The following is a 23,896-nucleotide window of genomic DNA, read 5'->3' as shown; positions in this document are numbered from 1 at the left end:
AATCTTCGTTGTCACGTTTTGTTTCAAATTCTTTCTTTTATTGAAAATGAGCATCCATCTCAAAATTACAACATATAATCTTTGCAGTAAGTTTTTAGTTATTTCTGAGTAATCTCAGGAAAATCAGCAAATTAATTCCACAATTGTAATCAACTGAAATACTACATAGTTACTTTATGTACCTTGTTCCTACGAGATGTTCTGGAGGCCAAAACGATAAATGGGTTCAAAAAGAGGCTAGACAAATTGATAGGTGATAAATCCATCAATGGATACTAAATATAATGGCCTAAATTTAACATCTACTTCAGAAAGTCCCTACATGAATGATTGCTGGAATCCAAGAGAGAGAATGAGGGCATAAATGGGTATCCAGAAGCTCAGAGAAGGATGATCTATATGTACCTATTTCTGGTACTGGCCAGTTTTTAAGACATGGCAAATGCATTGTTTGTCTGCTAGTTTTCTGAGTATTCCAGTATCTACATGGTGAGGCTTACTAGTTTACAGGTCTCTTTCAGTAAAAAATGGTGAATTTAAGTATGCAAAAAATGTATATGGGCAAAATAAGCTTGGTTCTCCAATTTTATGAGATTATCTTTTTAATTCATAACAGAAAAAGATAGTTCTCACCACTTAGATTTACATTATAGTAAATATAAAGATAATGTCCCTGTCCTCTCCTTCCTCCAGTTAAACAAACTGCAATAATTTCAGCTGTCTGAATTCGTAACTTCTTTTAGTAACATAAACTGAACGCAGTTTACATTACCAGATGAGACAGGGAACTGCGGTGTCCCAGGAGTAAACTTGCTGCCTCTTCAGTTGCCCTTGTTACTGTGGTTAAAGCTCCTGAAAAAAGGGGGTGAGCAGATAGCAGAGGATGGTAACAGCTTTACCTTCCTCATCTGAAACAGCATAAAGCTGAAACTGAGCACATCTTTAACGACAGCTCATTCTGCAAATCCCCAACTAGACTCTTGAGAGTTAGCCAGATGTTGGAGTTCCTATCCCTTTACTCCATTCACCACACTTTCACCATTTCTCCCATACTCTGTGTACAAGTGGAAAATACTGGAAGTCTCTCTTTTTCTTTTTTTTTCTTTTTCTTTTCATAATGCCCAGGATTTACTATCTTCCCACACACAACTGAGGACAGGAAGGTTGGATGGGGTTGGACTTTATCTGTGCGTGTTCTTCTGTTGCCAACACGTTTAGTTTCCCTGCAGAATCTTCCATTCCACCTCATTTTTTTCATCATTTTTACCTCACCAAAACTAACAGCTTGCTTTTACATTTAGACTTCACATATTCTGCTTCTGAGTCTCCTCAGTAAAACTAACATGGTTGCTTTTTACCCCTGTTTCAGTGCCAAATACATCACTGAACTATCCAAGCTTCTGTTAACTGATGCAATTTCTAGGCTTTTTAAATAGGAACAGGGCACAGAAAAAATAAGTAGATTTTTTGGTTTTTTTATGACAGCCTCAGAGGTTTAGGATTTGGAATCAATTTAATCTGCTTCTGAACAACCTCGTGTAATATACTCAATAAACTCATTCAAATCAAAACTTAATTTTAGTCAACTGAATGACAAAATTTTTCTTTCACTACAAGAGAGGATTCCAATTAATTGGAAGAAATGTATTATATATGTATTTAATTTAATGAAAGCCACTGTAGGTAAGAAGAGAATAGGACTGAGTAGGCATATCTTCTGCTTGATTCCAAAATTACACTAAAGACCAAATTAGTGTATAAACAGACTACCACACTCTTCTGCTTCACCAATTACTTCCCATGAAAGAGAAGTACTCTCTTCTGTTACTCCTGCAGTGAAAACCCCTACGTACTGTTTTGTCTTATTTCTCTCTCTCTCATTGAATATATCCATTATCAAACTGCTAACACACTCAATTCCTGCTTCTCTCACCATGTCTCTTCCACCCTCTATAGGTTTTCTGTCTTTTGATATGACTTCTGATCTTTTTGTCTCTCCAAGGTTCTCTAAAATTCTGTAATCGTACAGAAATCTGTAACACATTCGGATAATAATATGTAGCATGAAGGACTGACTTTTTTTTTGAGGCAAAAAGATATGATTGAATTTCTAACATTAATCATATGTTCAAGTGTGCTGTAATCATAATAATGTCATTTGCTTGCTCAGATCATAGCTTTGTGATCTTCTATTTCTTCCCTAGATGGAGCACATAGGATTAAAAGTGAATGCAGTATTTTTAATCTGTTGAAGATTTTACTATCAGAGTACGAGTGCACATACAGTTTGTCAGTAGGTGACCACTTCCATGTATGCTGACACATCACACACAGTGTTCCCAAGTTTTTTCTAAACATCATTGCATCTCCAGCTGTGCGTTTCATTTCTGCTGGACAGACGATCCCAAAATATTCGCATGAAGAGGGAATTGCTGTCTGGCTTGTTGTTCCCCACAGGAATCACAGTTCCAGACTTTCTCTGTTCATTACAAAACTAAGCATTGAGAAGACTGAAGATGTCATTACTTGGTGTTAGTAATACCAACCACAGATTCATGGAAGATGTGTGAGTTAAAACTTTCCAGTTCAGCTTTAAATCAGCATGCGTATTTTAGAAGTCTTTGCGGACAGGAAGACAAAGAGAAGGAAGGAGTGATAAAAACAACAACCTCTAAAATTAACAGGAAAGGAATAATAAGAAACACAGTGTGCCTTTAACATGAGATTAAAGTGGTAAATACATGCTGAAAGAGCTTTCTTACGGATTTTTTCTGGAACCTGGTGCTCAGTTTTTCTTTATTTGTGAACTGAGAGCTTCCTACTGAGCTCGTAGGAGTAAATCACGGTAGGCAGGAAGTTCTAACACATGACAATGTGTTAAAGTAATATCAACAACAGCAAAATAATGTGGCAATGTGGGAGCCTCAGCATGCTTTCATGCCAAATGGTTCATGTTGAAATGGAAAACACAAAGATTATTTTTCAGTGACAAAAGAAAATCAATATTTAAAATCAATGCCAGTCATGGGGAACAGTGAGAATAAGTAACAAAAGACCACAAAGCACCTTTAGGAACACTCAAAAGAAAAGTGCAATAAATATAAACCCATTATACTGAAATAAAAGCCTCTTTGCCCCACATTAGGATAGATTTGCAAGTCAAAATCAGAAACCATACTGATACTAATTTTTCATGTTGCCACTTCCAGCCACTTCTAAAAAACTAAAAACTTAGTTAGGCATCTGAGTTGAGTTAAAGTTCTTCAAAACCACCAGATTAAGGCCCATCTTTCTTGCCCATCTCTCATGGTTTAATTACTTTTAACTGCTGTAATCAAGACCCCCTTGCAGATCCCAGACCTGTATGCAGATGCTGGCTCTATTTTGCCTGTACGCCATGCGCCCACTGGAAAGGCAGGTGGGCTCTGGGGAGAGACAGGAGGGGGTACCCTGGCAAGGGCAGCGGCGCTCACCTGCCCAGCAGTTTAGACATATCGAGGCACACTACTCACTAGACGGGATTCCGAAACTCCTTCGTAATCCCCTCTTTGCAGATCAGCTGTGACAGAAGTGTAAAGACATGGCTAGCCGGCTTATTTGTTTTACTTAATTGAGCGGTGTAGTGCAACGACGACACGTTTGCACGAGATGAAGTGAGTTACAAAGGCTCTGCGCAGAGCCGATATGGTATCTCTGAATTATTGCTGTTTGCTGAGGAATAACACCAGACCTGCATTGCTCCATGTGCCGCTGCAATGTTCTCCCGAGGCTGGCAAGGCCTGCCAGGCTGAAACCCCTGACCAGGTCTGTGGCAGTAAGCATGGTTGTACAAAGGGCAAACCAGTAAAACCCAACAGATCCAGCTAGTCCATGTGAAGTGTCTTCCAAAACCTGTATTACAGAGGTTTTTATGTTACACACCACACATAAATCACATGATACTTTCCTCCATCGCTCCTTGCTTTAGAGAGCTGGATGTATCTATTTGCCAATTTAGATAGCACAATTCCATCTTATTAGAGTGCCTCAAAAGTAGTTAGTAGGTTTAAACACCACAGTACCCAAATCTGGCAGGGATACACTTTTCCACCATAAGGAATGTGAACTAAAGCAAAGATACCTATTAAGTAGTTTTCTCACGATCTACAGGAAATTTGTGCTTGGCCAATAAATAGAACCCAGATCTCCAGAGTCCCTCTCCATTCCTTTAGCCACTAAGATACTTCCTCTCTTGATGCACAGTACAGTTTGTTGAGGAAGTAAATTCTAAATAACTCAATACACTCAGTAAGTGCAGTTTCACGAAAGCACAGACCCAGACCCATGTTGAAACAGAACTTTTAATAATGTTCTCTCTCGTATTTGGAGCAGTAATATTTACAGAGCCCAGAGAGGAATTAATAAAACCAAACTTACTGCAAAATTTAATTAAAATGATACAGGGCAATAGAGAGTCTTCACTACCTTTTTCTAAGAACTCCATCCTTCACAGGATATTGAATGACAATATACTTAGCTAATAAAGGCCAGAAGAATGCATATTAATTGAATGTGTCCTAGAGGCAGGATATATATTCTCTGATCTGATTAACTCTTTCCTAGATTTAGATTTATGCACCATGTTCCTCTTAAGGAACAAGCCCCACCCAAACTGTTAGAAAATAACTACCACATTTCTCACTAGGGACTTGCTGCATAAATAATACCTTTAATATATTGCAAAGGCCTTAAATGCATGATTTTTTTAGGAAGTCTATTTTCTTTTTACTTTGGATTGATGGAATTGAAACAATAATCCATGGTGAGATGAATAAAGGTGTGTGTATTTATCCAGACTTCGAGATTTTGCTTTCTTTGGGCTGTATTTTAGTCTATATTTCATAAGAATAAAGCCTATTCTGGGCACTATCCTAATAAAATAATATTTTAACGCACTACTTTCCTTTGGATTGCTTTCCTTGGATTGACATCCAGCAAGGTCATAGATTCCTGGCAATCCTGCAGATATTGCACAAAGGGATGAAGAATGAGAAGAAAATTGCTAGTTGAGTTGCAATTATAAAAAGTTGCAGCACCCGCTGATGCATGAGGTTTTTGTTCCCCGGAACACAATTTACTGTGTATTCACATGATTCCTTAAAGGGGCAAGAATGCAATACTAGGGACAAAGGCAGACCAGGTAAATCAGATCTTAACTTTCATCTGAAGGGGTTTTCATTGTGAGTTCAGCTTCATTTTACCCACATACCCGAGACTGTTACTTGACATCACCATAAATAACGTTCCTGTTGCTGTCAAAATCAAGAATTAAATTTGGGAAGAGGAATTATCAGTTAAGACATATGCTATAATTAAATATATGGCAGTGGTTTGAAAAAGCAGATATATTTGAGAACAAGCAGCTTGTGGAGGGGATGAAAGGTGCTTGCCAGCTTAGTGTGCAGCAATGTAGATACTGCCAACAAGTACGTGTATTTTAGTTTACACATTAAACCAAACATAATCAAAACTGCCAGCAAACGTCACGCTATCAGATTGCTATAGTAGCTTTGGCTGTCTACTCTGAAGCACGTTAGTTTCATCCAGAAGTGACACTATTAAACCTGCAAATAAAAATTTGAGCTGCTGTACAATATGCTGTAATAACAAGGGATTTATAAAAATATTATTTATCTTAGTCTGGGTTTATTTAAACAATGAGGATAGAGTTTTACAAACTCACCTATGTCCAAGTGAGAATATTAAATTTGCAAGTTTCAAACACTGTATGGCTTACTACCTACATGCCTCTTCCCCCTTCTTCTGTGAGCCTATTTTCAAGATGGAACAAGAGAAACGAGGTACTTCTGTGTTTATTATGATTAGTCATGCTTCCTGACATACATTATTGTTTTTTGCAGTTAATAAAGCAGCATTTCTGTTGTGAGTAACCTAGGCGTGAAATCAGTTTGTATATAATGTCTGAGAGATAAAGGATGATTACTTATTTTATATTTAAAAAACCTAAAATCTTTCTCTCATGAGCACACAAAACAAAGCCTTTCTAAGGAATGCATTTTTCTAATCTTCTCCCTTTGTGTGTGGTCTATCTTTTTTTCTTGTTGATCTGTGATTTTTGTGAACAAGCCTACACTGCAGAAAGCAATGGACTTAAAGAAAGTTATGACTAAAACTGCTGTAGCTATTTCTCACCACAGTCTCCTTATGCCAACATTTGAGTAGTGCTGCTTACACACACTGATTTATGAAAAAGCAATGTCATACCTGTAGACATGCAGGAGCTCTGCCCTGGGGTTTATTCACATCAACAGCCACAAGCTGCCAACCTCCAGCAGCATCTTCATGAAACATCTTGAAAGGGAAAATTGTTGTCAGAAATGTTTTACGTGCCAATAAATACAAGTGAAATCTAATACATTCCCCTTAAGGACCTGCATACATTTTGATGATAGCTACTTAAGAGGGAAACAGTTCTTACTGCTACAGAAAAAAGCAACGTGCTCTTTTTCCAACACGAATAGATTCTGAATTTTACTCAGATAAAATCAAATACAATGTGTCTCTATTACTCCTAATGTAAAAACCGATTCAATTAACCTCTGATCAGTATCATTAGACAGTAGTACCTGTTCAGAATAAATTCCTTACTAAGGTAAGCTTATCCTGAGGCAGTACAAATACATTGTGATCAAAAAATAAGTCTCATGGTGCATTTGAAAATAATAGACAACGCTGTCTTTTTTACTGGCAAAATTATTTTACTCCAAGGATCAGACTTTATTTTTGTTGCACTGATGCACATCAAGAGTAGCTGTACAGTCCTGTACTGTTACCCAGAGCTTATAATTCCTGCAAAGACCTGAATGATATCCTGGCTCCAATGTCATCAGTGGAAAAGGCTGTCTTGACCACGGTGGTATTCACATTTGACCAATAACCTCTGGAAGCATAGGTGTAGGCATTCTGGCTTTTTTTTTTTTCCCTCCCCCTCAGAAATTAGGACATAAAAAAATGCAGACTGCTGGACATAAGGAATAATGAGAAACCATGTCCGGAAGTGATTAACACTGTCCTTGAAAATGTCCTTGAAAGAAAATGAATGGCTCTAGCTTTTTGAATTGCCACCTGTGAGTCTGCATATACTACGTAATGAAGTGTGACCAACTTCACACCTCACTCCCATCTTTTCCTTGACACCCAGCACCCAAACAAGTCACCTCGAAAACACAGCTACAGCAGCACGGTTGAAGCTTAAAAGCCACCCCGAGAGAAGCGCTCATTAGACTGGAGACAATGTCACACAAACATGCTTGTAATGCTGGTGAGTCCTTATTAGCATTTCTGCACCAGGAAGAGTTGCCAACTCTGATCAGTGCTGAGTTACTCCTCTTTGTACCACGCTTTACTGTGTGGTGCTCAAATGCTTTACAAGAACCTCCTTTTATCCTTCTCCAGAGACCCCCTTCCTTGACTTTGGCTGTTGGACACTCATTTTCTTTTTTATAGGACTAAGTTTCGAGACCAGTTTAATGATTTATGAAGTGGGCAAATGAAGCAAGATATTGTTGCTTTTTCTCAAGGTTATTTCATGCATAAAACAAGCAAGGTTTTTAACTTTCGTCTGGTGCTTTGAACAAGAAACCCTGTGAGAAATTTTGTGCCCTTAATACAGAAAAAGATAAATCATTTTTGTAGTTAGGTAAGCTGGACTCCCTTTATGTTCCATTACGCCAGTGACTCGAGGAACAAAGTAACCATTTGCTTGTCTGCAGCCAACACGCTATTTTTATTTTACACGATGCAATTTATATTCAACATGTTCATATTCTTTAGCGTGATGACATTATTTTGGGAATTTCTTTTATCCTTGAAATTCCTTAATGTTGGCTGCTTCTTGAGTTTCCCTACATTGATCTCTCTGTTCCAGCTTCTTGTTCAGAGTATATTGGTTAAGCCCATATGGCACAGGAATTCATCCCATCAGAGATGAAACGAGCAGTATGTTCCTCAGGCTAAGTATCTGTCATGTGGAAAAGTCCTTTTTTTTTTTTTGTTAGATTTTAAATTGATATCACCAAGTCTTCTTTGACAAAGACATATAAAGAGTAGAAATTATTGCCACAAAGTCTATTTGAAGTGAAAAATGTAGCAGCACGCAGAAAAGGACTAGATTTACATATGGATTACAGGAATATCCAAAGGAATATCAGAAAATGTTTAATAAATAATTTTGAAACACTTAAATCCTCTGGCTTAAGAAAATAAATAATGTTTAGCTACAAAGGTTAGAAAAATGTTCCTCATGGGTATGTTTCTCATATCTGTCTTCCTAAGGGCTTTTTGCAGGCAGTCAGTACTGGTCCCTCTTATAGATGGCAAACTGCACTGGCCTGGAAAAGCCTGGCCATTCATACATTCAGGACACATAATATGACTGTAACGATAATGAGTGGGAGAATTTAAATCTCAACCCGTTAGCGCTCATTTTTCCTATTGGGTCCTTCACACTACCCAGCCTACACGTTTCACCCTTTCTGTCACGGCTTCTTCCTACCCATTATCCCATACTCAGGGTCTCACTTTCTGTGGCTACCTCAAACACTAACGTGGTTCTTTCATTGCCTCAGCACCTCATTCCTCTTTGGTCTCAACATGCCCTTCTCAGTTTCAGGCCCAGCTTCCCCAAACACTTCAGCTACACTCTGACCTCTCTTCTTCCAGCTACAGCTTGCCATTTCAGCTCTTCCTCAGCACAGAGAGTGATATTCAACAGCAACCCTAATTCCAAAACCACCAATGACATGAGACAAAAGCATTATTGTAGTTCATTAAAAGAAAATAAAAACATAGCGATAACATACCTAGCCATATAGAGAACCATATTTCAGTCTTCTCTATTATTCTTTTTTAAGAAAGCCTAGCTGGATAACATAACCTACAATTTAATTTTATATGAAAATTCATGTATCAACTTTAAAATATATGCAGTAACATGCAAAATGAAATAAATCAGTTAAAATAATAATTAACAGGAATTTTTGGCTTATTATTCATTCATAAACTAAACCCAATCAAGTCCCCAGAGAATTTCAGCATCTCAGGTGCTTCACCTGGGTGGTGGCAGTTGAAGTAGTACTGCTCCTGGACCCCCACATCTGCTGGAACTGCACTCTAATTTCTGCAAACGTTTCAATGATGACTGCGATGAAAACATTCTGAAAAAAGAACAAGAAAGAATGGCTGACACAAAGCTCAGTAAGCAGAAAAGAGAAGAAATTCATTCTAATATGATCTACATTTCAGATAGGTTGAAAGAACACGTTTTTCAGTACCTTAACAAGCCAGGCCAGAAAGAAAATTAAGGTGATGAAATAGAAATATGAACGCCATCGGGGAAAACTGTCGATTGCTCGGTACATAAGGAACACCCAGCCTTCCTGAGAAGCAGCTTCGTAAACAGTAAATATGCTTGTGCCTGTCAGAGGAAAAATGAAAATGTTTGGCATTAAGCCTCCCTGAAAATTTTCAATATCAGCAAACAATAATCTTTTATCTATTCTATTTTCCTTTTCTCCAAAGGGTATCAGCTCTCCTCTCCTCCTTCAAAGAGAAGATTTTTCAGGTGAATTTCCACCTTTCTTTCTTTTGCAATTGAATATGAATTGGTTTTGTATCAGAGCAGACTGACTCCCTTCTCTCCCTGGCCACACATGCATAATCCCTTAGGTGGGTTCCCTGGCAGTATGCAAATGTCTCCAAAGGCAGAATTTGTCCCATCTTGTGACTTCAGCAGCATCTGTGAGAAAAGGCAGATTTAATTAAAACTATCAAGATAAACAGTCAGTAGGTGAAAGGAATCACTACTACTATCATCAGCAACGCTGAGTAAGCAGCACTACACCGAGTGGTGCCCGACACTAGCAAGTTAAACTTCCTGTATCTCTCTGGGGAGGGGGGAAGGAGATGAAAGAAAAGTTATGAGGGGTTTATGTGTGCAGAAACCATTTTTGAATGCTATGAAGCTATGAAGTTACTAATTTTAAACTTAAGATCCAAACTCATCCTAATGGCTGAGTGGTAATATGCTCCAGCCAGCTCCCCCTGCCTCCTTATCTCTGCAATGAAAGCTTCAACATACAGACTGTGGTTAGGGCTCGTATGGCGCTCTTGTTTGAAGTAATTTTTTGTTCCGAGAAGGAACATAATTAAACTGTGAAATTAAACTGTGAAATCTCACAAACTGCTGTGAAATCTTGGAATTGTCCTACAGCCACCTGCTAGCTCCGCTCCACTACTGCTTCGTTTCACGAAACATCTTGGATAGAAGAGAGGGAGTGCGTGGAGTACTGCCCTTTTAGCAAAACGCAGCAGATGCTGGTGACACACAGACAGGCAGCACGAACCAGCCGGCTATCTGATCCTGGTCCCAGAGAAAGGAGTGGTTCTAGTCAGAAATTCCCGAGTCCAGGAGTTTCCCAAAAAATCACACCAGCCTATAAGGAGCTCTGCATTGTTACTGTCCCACTGAATTTGTAGCATCTACATCCGTTTGTCTGCTAACACAGGTGGGATGAACCTGCCTTAGGGAGTCCCTTTCGCAGATAAATCTTCACTGATAAGAGGAGACAGGGATGAACGGAATTTATTCTGTATAAATTCACTCGTTTGATATGTAGGTGTTGAACGGTTAACATGGTCATGGTAAGTAGGCACAAATGTTAATCCTTTCTGTTAATTCTTCTGGTTATTGGATTCCTTCCTATTTACTGCATATGGTTCTCGGGACCAAAGGGCAGAAATAAAAATAAAAGGAAAGAAAAAGCATTCAAGCATAGTTGGCAAAACCCTTTCTGTTTCTTCAGAAAAGAGAGTGGTCTCTATCGATACTGAAATATTCATCAGTGATTGCTTCATGGGTATTTTGCATTTCAAAAATTCATAAAGTAATGGGTCAATTATCTAATATTATACTGTTGCTGAACTGATTAAATTATTGAACAAAACGGTGCTGTTGAGGACAGGCAGAGATTAAGGAAAAAAAAAGGAATCTATTAAAAGTTGCTGGCTAGGAAACTGTAATTAGTCATTACCAATGGGAAAGTCACAGCGAAGATTAGTAAAATAGAGGGGATGTCATGCAAAGTATTTATAACAAATACACTGGGCCATCTGCCACAGTAAAGCAATACTGTGAATGGACAAAAATGCACAATTAACCCAATTAAAACAATACGTGTTCATCTGTGACACTGAAGTAAAAATATGGCTTGTATATAACTGGTACAGGTGTTCCTAAGGCTATTAGAAAGCAATCAACACTTCTAATATACATTCTTACTTAACATATGTGACTACAAAGTAATAAAGCTTTCAATACTGATGCCAGGAACCATGCTGTTAACTATCTCTGTAAATACTGTTTCAACTGGATAGAGAATAAAGGCATGACAGCAAGGGATCCAACACCATGAAATGTTTTGCTTTCAAAAAGAAGAGTAATTCTTAGTTAACATCTGTCTTTCTTACTGCATGTTTTTGCTTTTTTAAAAGTTACATTTAAAGACAATCAGGAACCAATTCTATTTTTCCTGAGTATTTCTTTACTACCCAACTACATCTTCCTAAAGCCAATGCATAAGCTGTTAAAAAGACTCTCCTTTCATGGCAGCATGCTCTGTTTTTCTCACCATGTTCAAAGCCATATGGAGGGAGAGAAAGTATCGAAATTTTAAGTGATGGTGGGATACATCACAAAAACCCAGACGTGGCGATGCTGCCATGCATGAAATCTAACTTATGCCCCTTAGGTCTAATGACAAAATTTTCCTTTTCCAGAGATGTCAGTATTCTATCATCAGTGACACAGTGTCTTCTTCTTCTTCTAGTTCAGAGGGCCTAAGTCCTGACCACAGAGCTAGGAGTCCCATGGTTAGGGCATATGAGAGCATAGGACCTTGTGTAAATCAAACAGAATATGGGTGGCAGGGGGAACAAGGGCTTGAAAACCTGCAGAGCCTGGATATTCAGATACACAAGAGGCTCCATATACTTCAAAATGTAGTAATCTCTCATCAATGTCCTGAACATTTAGATCAAGATTCACGCAATCTAACTACAGGCATCAGCGAGATATTTCAGTCATGAAAAAGCTTTGAACCATGAAGACGGTTAAACACATGACTATAATGACATTACTCATCAGTTTAGGCATGTTGGCATGGGTAACTTGCTGAATTTGGGACTAGGATTTCAACATCTGTATCTAGAATATTATTAAATCTTAGCAAGTAAATAAGAATATCTAGAAAATATTTATGATAATTTTCCTATTTGTTTCAGTAGATGGCTAAACCTTGGTGGCAAGAAAGATTAAAGTCATTTAGGAGAAACTTCCTGATGACAAGAGAGGTAAAATAAAGGAATATACTCTTAAATGTTTTTGTTTCAGTGCTTTTGTTTGAACTTGTCTAATAAATTCCACATTTTGACGTTACAATAAAACAATTCCTTTAATCAAGCCGATGGTTAATCAAAACAAGGAGGGAAAACATTTCTCAATACACAGATTAAAACTAAATAAATCAATATCATAATCTGCATCAGCCTCAAAAGACTGCTTTTACGCAACCAATAAACATTTCTACCTTTGGAAATGTTTTACAACTGCACATAGTCATTGGGGGGGGGGGGGGGGGGGGAAAAAAAATTCCAGACAATGAAAGATTTAGTGAAGTATGGGAAAAGACATTGAATCATGCTCAACTTATGCAACCTTTTCACTTGCTTCATACCTTACAGAAGAAAATATAGCAATCATCAGAGACAAACTGTATCCCTACTAATAAAGCATGTTCAGGTATATGGGCATTCAGCACTGAAATGCAGGGGCCTTACTCCTTCTTCAATACATATGTTTCTTTCAGCTCTTCCAGCTGGGAGCAGTAGCCTAAAGGGGCATGGAGGAAGAAGTTGCTTTAGCACCTAAATGGTTGTAATGAGAGAAAATTCTGCTGGTTTCTTATGCCATTCCAGGGAGCAAAGTCACCTGGCTCTTCCATGCTATACAAATGAATAGAGTAGCAAGGAGAAAAGAATTGATAGAGCCAGAGCACACAGGTGACAATTTGCCACAGAGGAGTGAAGAAACGTATCCTGCCAAAACCCTATCTTCTAAATACCTAAAGATTATAGAAGGTATTTCTTTTTAAAAAAGGACTTATAGCTGACAGAAGAGAACAATAGTGTCACTACGCAAGGATGCTATTTTACATAGTGTGTTTTATATTTATACGTGTTTTGTAAACACACAGGATTTTCTGCTTGTTTCTGTGTCTCTGTCACGCCACCATGCTCTGTGACAACAGCTCTTGCTATAATCAGCTCATTCTGTGAATGGACATCATGAAAAGGGAGTGCACTGAATAATGCTATAATTTTATAACTGCAGAATTAAAGGAGCAGAGCTAAAAGGTCACATGGAAAATTCACTGAACCTGGAAAGGGAACCCTTTCCTCCTAACTCTATGTTATATTCTTGCTTCTAGATTCAAAATCCCATATTATTAAGGGATGCACAATGTTGAGGTGTTGTCTTTTATTAATATCATTGTGCTACATGATTTGTAGCTATTCCAAGTGAGAAACAAAAAAGGAAAACTAAGCTTAGGTATGCCATTTACTTCAGCATTTTCTGCACCTGTAAGCTATGCTTTTGACTACCTCAGTTTACCATGTCAGGGTTCCCTCGGTTTTCCTGTGCCTGCTGCGAAGCTGCTGAGAAAGAAAATTTACAGGAGGGCCACTTTATGTGTAAAAAAAAAAAAGAAAAAAAAAGAAAAAAAAAGTTTGATTTCATAATATTTTTTTTTCTTTTTGATCAGGAATTATTCAGGCAAATAAAAATCCATGCGTTCTTCTAAAAGCTTAAAATACTACATATTGTCACCCAGAAAATGCCTCAGACGCCGGTAACTTCCTTACTTCACGGTAGCCACTAGATGGCGATGGTGCACCTCGGGCACATCTGGAACATCAGGCCGGGGAGGAGGTACCACCCCGCAGAGCGCAGGCTGGTAACCTCCCGGGACGCTGGCAAAAGGATCGATTTTTCTATTTCCCGGCAAAACTGAGCAGCTTTCTAGCAGGTGCTGCCGTCTAATTTAACTCTATTTGTTGTGCTGAATACCTAAAGGTAACTTTCCTTAAGGTGGTTTTGTGAATGTTACGGCCGTAAAGAAACGACCTCTCACTTCGGCTACAGAAATGTTATTAACCCTGTTTCTGTCCCTGCTCACTTTCATTGATAAAATCATGAAGCTGAATGTTCCGGCAAGGCATGGATATTCCCGCTGACCAGTCGGCTTTTAATTTATGTATTATCTTTTGGTATCCAGGTATTTGTAAAACATCGCGTGCGGTTAGGACTTTCCAGCTGTCTTTTACACTATCGCTTTGGTGAAACTAGAAGGGAGTAAAAATTACCCAGGAATGCAAGGATAAAGTTGTTAGCACTTCTGGGAAGCAGCTGGTAGACAGGACTGAAAGCAACAAAAAGATCAAATCCTGAACAGCTTCATGGGGTTACTTGCTTGTGTCTGAGTGAGCGATCCAGGCTATTTTACTCTCCCAAACCAACTCGTACCAGCCAGCTTGCCAGCTGGCAGAAATGAGGAGGAAAAGAAGAAAACCAAAACATGTCAATGCCCTGCTCTTCCTTTGAAACCTCAAACTCCACTGCCATTTCCCTGTGACTGAGCTGTGGAAAAGATGGCAAATTGGAAACTGTGCAGAGCACTGATTTACTAGAGCAGAAAAAACACTGCCGACCTGAACGCAATATTTAAACCTTTTTAAGTGTAGTGACTTCAAACATACAGTAGTGATGTGTTATTGATTCTTCTTTTGAAGATGAAGCTTCTACATGTGAGAAGAGACTATACACAGGGACCGTACACATAAAAACACCAACAAGGAGATAAAGAAACATTGCAAATGTAAGTGCTAGGATCGATGCAATTTCTTCTACAGACTTAGTAATGAAAAGACAGGAAGTCAGCCAACTTTCAGCAAAAATTTTGTTGCACTTAGTTGCACCGTTTGCAAGTATTTTAGAAATTTGTTCACTATTCAGAAGTGTGAGCTTACTAACACAAATGTAGCAACGTTGGCATATGTATTGACTGCATAGGGTAAACAAGAGTATGGCAGTTCATGCGTAGTTAAACTATTAATGTCTTACATGTGATAGTGCTTGTGCTCCCTGATGTAATATTTTATGCTCTACAAAGATAAACCTGTTTTACATTTATGAACAAGTCCATGGTGCAAACAGGGACAACCATCTTCAAAATGACTTTAGGTAAGCACGTTTATGGATATTTAGCCAGACTAGCATTTATATTTGCCTTTCTTTGATACTTTTTTGATTAAAATGCTCCTCAGCTATATGTTCACAAATAACTTAGCAAATAGGGATCCAAAATGTCAGCAGAGCTCATAAGCTGGCTTTATGTGCATAAATACTGTCTGCTTTTTCCTTTTTGCAATTACACAGCTGCAGTGCTAATATACACTCTCTCTTACAATCACTGCAACTTTTCTCAGATCCCTGGGCTCCCATCCTTAACAGTGTGCGCAGAGCTTCAGGCTGGAGCCTGGAAGTAGGACACTGCCATAGCTGTGCTTTTCTTTCCCTATCAGGGAATCAAACCGTAATAATACTCACTTCTCAGGTCTAGAAACCAAGAATACAGAGATCCCTAGGGCTTAGTTTTAAGGCTTTAAGGTTTCACAAATGCTGTGAAGATGGGCTTGCCACCACCTCAGTCTTTCTGCTGAAACGTCTCTGATTTAAAGTACAGTTATAGTAAAGTAAATGACTGTTACAGTAAATGTTATGACAAAACTGTATAACATAAAAAACGTTAAACAGAAGAAACTCTATAATTTATATTAACTTATTCCTTTTAAAATGAGCCATCTTTTTACAGGACTGTTTCTTCTTCTTTTAAAATAATTACGTACGAGGATGCCTTTCAAACCATACAGTGAATGTGACAGTCCAGAAACCAAACATTCAGAAATTCACACAAATTGTTACATTTAAAATTTAATGAACACTTTAAGGTTTATCATATTAAACAGACATATTTAAGGCATGTTCTCAGTACAGACATTGTGTATTTGGATTGTCATTCAGCCATATATTAAACATTGGGAATGACTATTAAAATCAAGGTAGTGATGGATCCCTTTGTTAGAGAGAAAACGAAGTATGCAAATCTTCCTTGACACAAGGCATGTAAATTCAGCATTGACTTTCATACACTGTCAGTCAAAACTAATCACTTGTTGCATCACAATTTTTTCCCCCATAGTTATAGACAGAGCAATCTAATTTATTTTAAGTGCAGTCCTGAAACAGCAAAGCTGGCATGCATCATGGCATCAACTACTTTGCTTAATTAATAAAAAACATATCTGCTTTGTAAGAAGAAAGAAGTATCAAAGAATGAAACCACAGAACATATTCACATTTCCACATCTAGAGTGACCATGATGCTACTTTACTCAAAAGCAGAGTTAAATAAGAAGCATGACCATAAGCTTTACCACGAGAGATCTTTTCACCAAGTCTTGAGTTTGGTCAGCTAGTAGCAACTGTCTTGAAAGCATGAAAATGTGTGGGGGCAGATAAAATGCACTAAAAGAAAAGATGGAGGAGCTAGTGAGAACATACATTAGTGATTTAGCTGAGCAGAATAATAACTAGAGGACCTGGGGATGCACAGAACCCCTAAAATTGTGTGCATATATGGGAAATACAGATTACAAGAGATTGCCTGGCCTAAACAGAGCATTTCCAGTGTGATATTTCTATTAGCAAGCACTGAACAATCAGAGAAGTTCAAGAGAAAAAGTCTTGCAGGAAAAAACAGGTTGGCACAGTCCATAAAGAAAAAAAGATCACGTCCAGAAACAGACCTTGGAAGTGATTTTCAAACCTACTGCAGCATATTTTATTTGACCTCCATGACAATGCATTTCCTTATTTCCAGTTGCAGTGCAACACCTTCATCCTAAAGTTTCAAACAGTCCCATCAATCAATCAATCAATCAATCAATCAGCAATTAAGAAACCCCAACAGCACAAATATTTAACAAAGGAAAGAACCTCCTCACCTCCAGCAGAGGTTTAAGAGACAGAAGAGGACCAAAGAGAGCTTGAAATTCACTCTACAAGACCCCGTGCTGGTGACTGTGTGTGGGAAGTGGTTGGCCTGTCTGACGATGAGTTACAGCAGGGTAGGTACGCTGGTACACAGGAAGGCACTCGAGGAAATTCCACCGTGTATCAACCAAAGCTGCTGCTCTGCCCTAAAGCTCCATTTTGGTGTCATTCGGTTCCTCTGGGCATCACTTGTGAATTGTATGTAGTTCTCTGAGGATGTACTCTCTCTTAAAACGAAGGGATCAGCCCCCTTCTCTTGCACGGATAACATTTCAAAAGCAGTTGCATGAAATTTTATCCCTTCTGCAATCAGTGGTAAAGCTGCTGTCATCTTAAACACTTTTTTAAAAATCCCTCCCCAAAGCATCCTAATCTAATCTGCCCCAGCTATAGTGTATGTCTGAACAAGCCTTTATTCTTTTCTGTATAAAAGTTTCACTTAAGGACAACAGTAGAAAATCCCAACGAGCAAGACCTGCTGAGTATTCAGTGACCAGAAATAAGCAGCAGCTCAAAGCACTTCTGTAGGAAGAAAAGATGACAGTAAAGCTTGCAAAGAAACTTGAAAGTCAAGGAGACATTATAAAACAGATAGATGTTAGAAATCTCATTAACCTCCACATATCTGAATAACAGGAGCAAATATACAGTGCCAAATGCATCTTAAGAGACTAGTCTAACCGAAGAGACAAAATCTTCCTTTCCTAACTGGGAGAAAGGAGCTCTATGATCGACCGCTACAAGAAAACCCAAACACCACTCACTCAATAACCTGTTTAGCTCTTAATGAGTTAAGTACTCTCTAGTATTTGTTATGTGACACTAGAAGTAAAATAATTTACCCATTTTCTTGATGTGAGTGAGAGGTTTGCCCATTAGCCAAATACGTGCAGTAAGGGAGCAGGCAGAGACAGGAAGGAGTGGTTCAGTGTGCTGATAGCTCACTAAACCCCACAGCACCTTTGAGAGAGAGGTATTTTGGTTATTTCCATTTCAGAGATGGCTGTATTAAGTTACAGACTCTGAGACTTTGCTCAAACAGCAACAGAATCAATGTCTAAGGTGGTTCTGATTTTAAAAGAGGGATTATTCAAAATTTTTGTTCTTTAGCTGAATGTCAAAAGAGAAAGAACCTGATTTTTTTTAATAAAAAACATACATGCATGTCAGCAAGAATAGACAACTTTTTTTTCCCTCTCCTTCAGAAAATGAAAGGTTGAATTGAAAAGAAAACCAATTCTTGTAACATCTGACTTCTTTTATTCTTGTCTGTCTTAAAGAAAGTGTTTGCATGACCACAGATCTACTGGTTATCAAAAGAATTCTTGGAAGACTAGCACTAATAGACTAAGCAGCTGGCAGGTTTATTTGGAGATGAAAATCAAAACCTTTGGCAAGAAAAGCTGTATAAACTTCCAGATAATTTTTGGGAGAGAGAATGTTCAAAGTTTTAATACACTCTCTTTAAACCTTGTTTTCAATATTATCTCCTTCTGCAGAAATCCTTTCTGATCTTTATGCACTACTGAAAATAGTTCCACACACCCATAACACAAATTTCCTGGATTTCTCACTGTCAAATCAATGATTTGTTTTTCTCAGATATGCCCTCTTTTTCTCAGCATCAAGTTTACCTGCAAAGATGTTTATTCTTTGTGTAGGTGTGTGTCAACTCCGTGCTTTGACTCAAAGCTGCATTAATTTCTTATAGACCTATGATATTTAACATATTTTTCTTCAAAGCTTTTTGCTAAAGTGGAAAATGTGGCATTTTGTACTGACCCAGATGAACACGTGGTTTGAAGAAAAACGACTGTGTATGAAAAAAAAGAGTTTTGGCATTGCTCAGGGAAGTAGTTTCCCAAGAAATACAGATCAGACCTACTCCTGGTATTTTTTATCAAAGGATGAGCTAAACAGACCTCATTTTCCATATGAAAATAATTTTCAGTTGGTGAAATGAAATCAGAGCTTTTGAATCTGAAGGTGCAAGCAAGTGACATGCATAAATTCAAGGATAACTTTCTGCATGCCATTTACTTCACAGTGACTATCTCTTTGCCTGCTCTTCACCTTAAAAAAGACCTTTGGAAGCCTATCCACTCCTTTCACTGAAGTCAAAGGCACCTCTAATTATCTATCAGTTACTTTTAGGAATAAAAGCATACATCAGCACAGTTACTGCTGGACATTATAAACATATCTTGTTATCCTCACTAACGTGTCTGCAGGTCCTACAATGGCTTGGGTAGAATTCTAGATTGTTACATTATGTCCCCGTATTTTTCAGAACAGGAAACAAATCCTGATCCTAACTTGGAAGCTCTGCCAGCACATTTATGTAATATTTTTGAAGAGAAAACTATGTTCACAATTTTTAAATCACACTGCCCAAAGTCAGGCATGCGAGCTGATGTTCCGATAGCTGGATATAGTCTGATTCTTTGAGATGCTGAAGGAGGCAAGTTCGAAATTTTCAATCCTGGCCTGAATGCTAGTGCTTGAATCCAAAGGGAATTTTATCAATGCTTTAGTAGAAACAGAGTTAGATTTATGGTTCTGAGATTCTACCACATAAGTCCACACAAAACATAAAAGATGTTGGGGAAAAAATAATTTGATCAATATGTTGTTTTCAAAACACTCATGAAATTGCCTGTCACATTAAAAATAAAGCTAGAGATTGATACTATAAGATGTAGTCAAGAGAAGAAAGCACAACTGTTTCCAGACCCATTCATTTTACAGCATCTGGGAGACGGGCTCCCTGAATGAAGATAAATGCAACAGAGTATTTCAAAAAATGTCTGCTTCCAAAACTGACCGTGAGGCAGATCTGTGGTGCTCTGGCATTAAAACTCTTTCCAGTGACTTTCCTAAGGAAGTTGTAAAAGCACCAACTAAATGCTTTTAGCGGGATTCACGTGCTCAGGTCAGAAATAATTGAAATAGAGGGGAAACAATTGCTAGCAGGCAATAGCAAGCACTGGAATAACTGCGAGGAATGTAGAATTTGTCTCCTCAGAGCTCTTTAAGAATACATCAGATAGATACACATCTATAAGGAATGCCCTAAGCAGAGGTGACTCATTCTTGGAGTGGCCAGGCAATGAGCTTGACCTTCAAACAGATATCCTTTTGAGACTCATACTAGTTTTCACCAATTTCACAGCATTAAAGAATTCTGTAAAGCCAGTACAGCATCTTAGCCTGACTATAAAAAGAATCATATTAATGTACATAAAGTAATCTGTGTTTAGGCTGCACATAGACACTACCTCTTCCAAATGCTGCATGTAGACATTACAAAGAAACAGAGTTCAAAGTACAAAAAGCACCTTTCATTAGGGTTTTGCCCGGAAAACTGTTGTAAGAGTTGTGGTGCAGAGCCAAGTTACACTGCTGCTGAACCAGCTAAATCATATTCTTCAGCAAAAAGTCCTTTTTTCTTTTTGTTCCATAAAGGAAGCATTTGTGAGTCTGACGTTGTAGATCTAACTTCTGTAAAATAAGAGATGTAAAGTAACACTGAATAAATAAAATGTCATTCAGGACATGATTTGATGATAAATTAACTCTGTCTGTAAGGCTCTGAATACTATGTCAAAAGACAGACACGTGACACAAAGTATTGATTTGCTACAAGTTGACTCCACCCCTTAAAAATATCCTTTTTTTGAGGGCTTCGCTTTGTACTGAAAGGTTGCATGGTGCAACTCGTATTGTCCATCTGCACCCTAACTTGTGCCACAGTAGGTACTGGCTGCTTTCCTACCTCCAGCATAAATTGGGCCCAAAGGCATGAAGCTGGTATAAATTCAGTATTGTGTGCCTCCCTTGGTGACTCTGACAGTAACACATTCACGTACCCTGCCTCATCCTGAGCAATCTTATCGGGTCTTAACACATGTCAAACCACAGCCGGAGTCAATTGCAAAGCAGCACTTATGTAGTCAAATACTGTCGCTCTTGCTCCCTGATGTTATCTTCCCATGGATGCGCCTGTAACAAGCGTAGCTCCGTCCAACCCATACACACCTTCAGTACTATTCTAAACATCTTCCACAGGCTGACATTCTCTCGTGCCATGCATACCTTCAATACTGGGTTATAAAATCACACCCCTGGTGGGCTGTGACACCAGGGATGTGATGTGATGCTCATGGGAACTTTGGGCTGAAAAATCCCACATTTTTGAGTTATGTTTTGGGGCCACAGGGGTGACTCACGGGGTCCAGTGGAGATCAAAACCAACCACTGTGCATATGGATACAGAACCATTATGCTCTGGAAGGCACCAGGCTTGAGCAGTGTGAACGAGGCAGTCTATATCACACTGTTTGTAGACCAAAGATCAATGCCCAAGTTCAGGTTGCCAAAAAATAGAAAATACAGAGTGTAAATATCACTAAGCACTTGTCTCTGACCATAAAGACAAAAGGTAATACCGGCATTGAAACAAGTGGCCATGAACATGAGATAGGCTGATTTTAGGCATTTTCTAACCATTGGAGAAATGAAGTCCAGAAAGAGTTTTTAATCTTGTTTTGCCCTTCCATTCCTAAGTTTTCTAAGTTGGGACTTCAGACTTTTATGAACAATGGATATGACACAGTTCCCTATGGTCACAAGGAGGAGTGGACAAGAGCATCGCTGAGGTTCTTTCCAGCCAAAAAACATGGTTTCATCAGTAAATGTGATGATATAGGCCCCCCAAAAAACTCTACTAAGTCAAATAGAGTCCAGTTGTTTTAAATAACACAGGCTTAATCATCAATTAGCAAATAGTACAGAAATGTTAATTATTTTATTTTCATTGGCTTCCTGACAGGATAAACTTCTAAGAATGACTCTAATGAAGTTATGCAGGAAGGATTAACACTGTGCTCTGTTCTGGAAGTTCTTAGCAACATGGCTGATTTAATAAAGTACTGCACAACAGCTGGGGAAGGTCATTCTTTGGTACAGAGTCTGGTTTTGTTACAAAATATTTGTTTACTCTGAACTTCATTGAAATTCTCCAGCGAAAACTCTTCTGAAGTTGCACCTTCCCCATTGTGCCTGGGGACACTGTGGACACAGCTGCAATCCTGCATCTGTCTGTGGAAAGTGAATCGCATACACAACTAACAATATCCCCGTACTGCGGTCAGAAATGTTTGCTGCAGCAGCACTAACCATTCAAACACTCTAAAAAACCGCTGTCAGCATAGTGGGTCAAATCTGTTGATGACACTAATCTTTAACTGAAATGAAGGAATGCTTAAGGACCACAAAGAAACAATGTGCATTTAGAAAAAAAAAAGAAGTCATAGCTCTTGGAGATACCAAGAGTCTGCAGCTCCTTGAAAGCACATGTGTTAGGGATTTCATAGCACTTCTAGAGAAGGAATGAAATCAGAAAGCATCTGGAGAAAGACAAGCTGATGGAGACTAGCTAGTTTGGTATGATAACATAAAGCATCCTATCTGACAACTTTGGCAAAATATTTGAGAATAGACAGAAAACAGATAGGTGTGAAGCAACTAACACTGCCTATTTTGATTAGGTTTAAGACACTTGTGAAATTACTGTACAGGAGGTTAACCCCAGTTTGAGTAAATGCACAGTAGAAGCAGCATTCTTCACTGGATAAAATGACCAGCTAAAAGATTGCAAAGACTAATCTGATTGTGAAATAACCATACAGAAGTCTACTAAATTAATCCTACAAGCTTCCCAGAGCAACTATTCATAAACTGTATTCTTCCCTCACAGTCCAAACTCCCTTCAGAATTTCTCTTAGCACCCCAATGTCCGCAGTCAATATCCTTAGCTATTTCCAGGGCATTTACCATCTTGATATGTGAATGTCAGTGAAATACACATCCATGACGATGGTATAATAATGGCAGAATGCTGACTTTTTAAAAGGCTTTTGCAGTTTGCAATTTCCATTCACTGCCACTACCCCTCCATGAATCACCAGTATTGCTCCGTATTTCTGTATCACATGCCGAGGACAAAAAGAAAACATCCAGGTAATGGCAGAATTATGATTCTACTTGAAATACAAAAACATCAAAATAGGAAAAAGAAAACACAGATAGAGTTTGTTCTGGAGAAGATTAAATAGTAATACAACTGCAGGTTTTTTGTTTGAGAGATGATGATAGACATAACTGTCACTTAACCTCAGAATTCTAAGTAAAATACCTAAAAACAGCAGATGAAATATAATGTAAGAAAAATATTCGTATGTAGAATATAGCAAAGTTGGCTAATACAGAAGGATATGTAAGTAGTACACATACCACTATAAAAACCATGCAAAACCTGCCACAGGCAGGTAATTAGAAGAAAATAATACCATGGTTTATCAGAAGAGACATACAGAAGTCCTGTTGTGACTAATCTATTTTATTTGAATTTGTCAGCCTCTGGGTAACTTCTGTCAAGATGAATCAGCTATGTATGGAGTCAGCTCCTTGAGAAATAGAACAGATTTCTGAAGTTTTTATCTTGTATGCATTACCACAGAGCAGCTATGCTCTGTGAACGGTCAGATGTCCACGTCCCACTGGTAAATGACAGGGCCTTCCGACAGAAAATTTGTTAGCTGTTTTCACTTCTTTTGAATTTTAACGCAATAAAATTCAATTTTAACTCTTTCAGTATCATGAATT

At 38.3% G+C, this 23,896-nt stretch overlaps 1 protein-coding gene across 6 annotated transcripts in view; it reads right to left on the bottom strand.

The window, feature by feature from the left end:
- Window positions 1-23,896, bottom strand: part of NALCN (sodium leak channel, non-selective) — a 244,939-nt gene that overhangs the window by 144,944 nt on the left and 76,099 nt on the right. For all 6 annotated transcript variants that reach the window (XM_075740769.1, XM_075740787.1, XM_075740816.1 and 3 more), the window contains 3 exons: window positions 9,333-9,475; window positions 9,111-9,215; window positions 6,265-6,351 (listed from right to left, as the gene is read on the bottom strand). In XM_075740769.1, the coding sequence (XP_075596884.1) occupies window positions 6,265-6,351; window positions 9,111-9,215; window positions 9,333-9,475 (335 nt within the window). The remainder of the gene's footprint in view (window positions 1-6,264; window positions 6,352-9,110; window positions 9,216-9,332; window positions 9,476-23,896) is intronic.

This window comes from Balearica regulorum, chromosome 1 (assembly GCF_011004875.1).
Source record: "Balearica regulorum gibbericeps isolate bBalReg1 chromosome 1, bBalReg1.pri, whole genome shotgun sequence".
Taxonomy (NCBI): domain Eukaryota; kingdom Metazoa; phylum Chordata; class Aves; order Gruiformes; family Gruidae; genus Balearica; species Balearica regulorum.
This window is presented reverse-complemented; position numbering and strand designations above follow the sequence as displayed.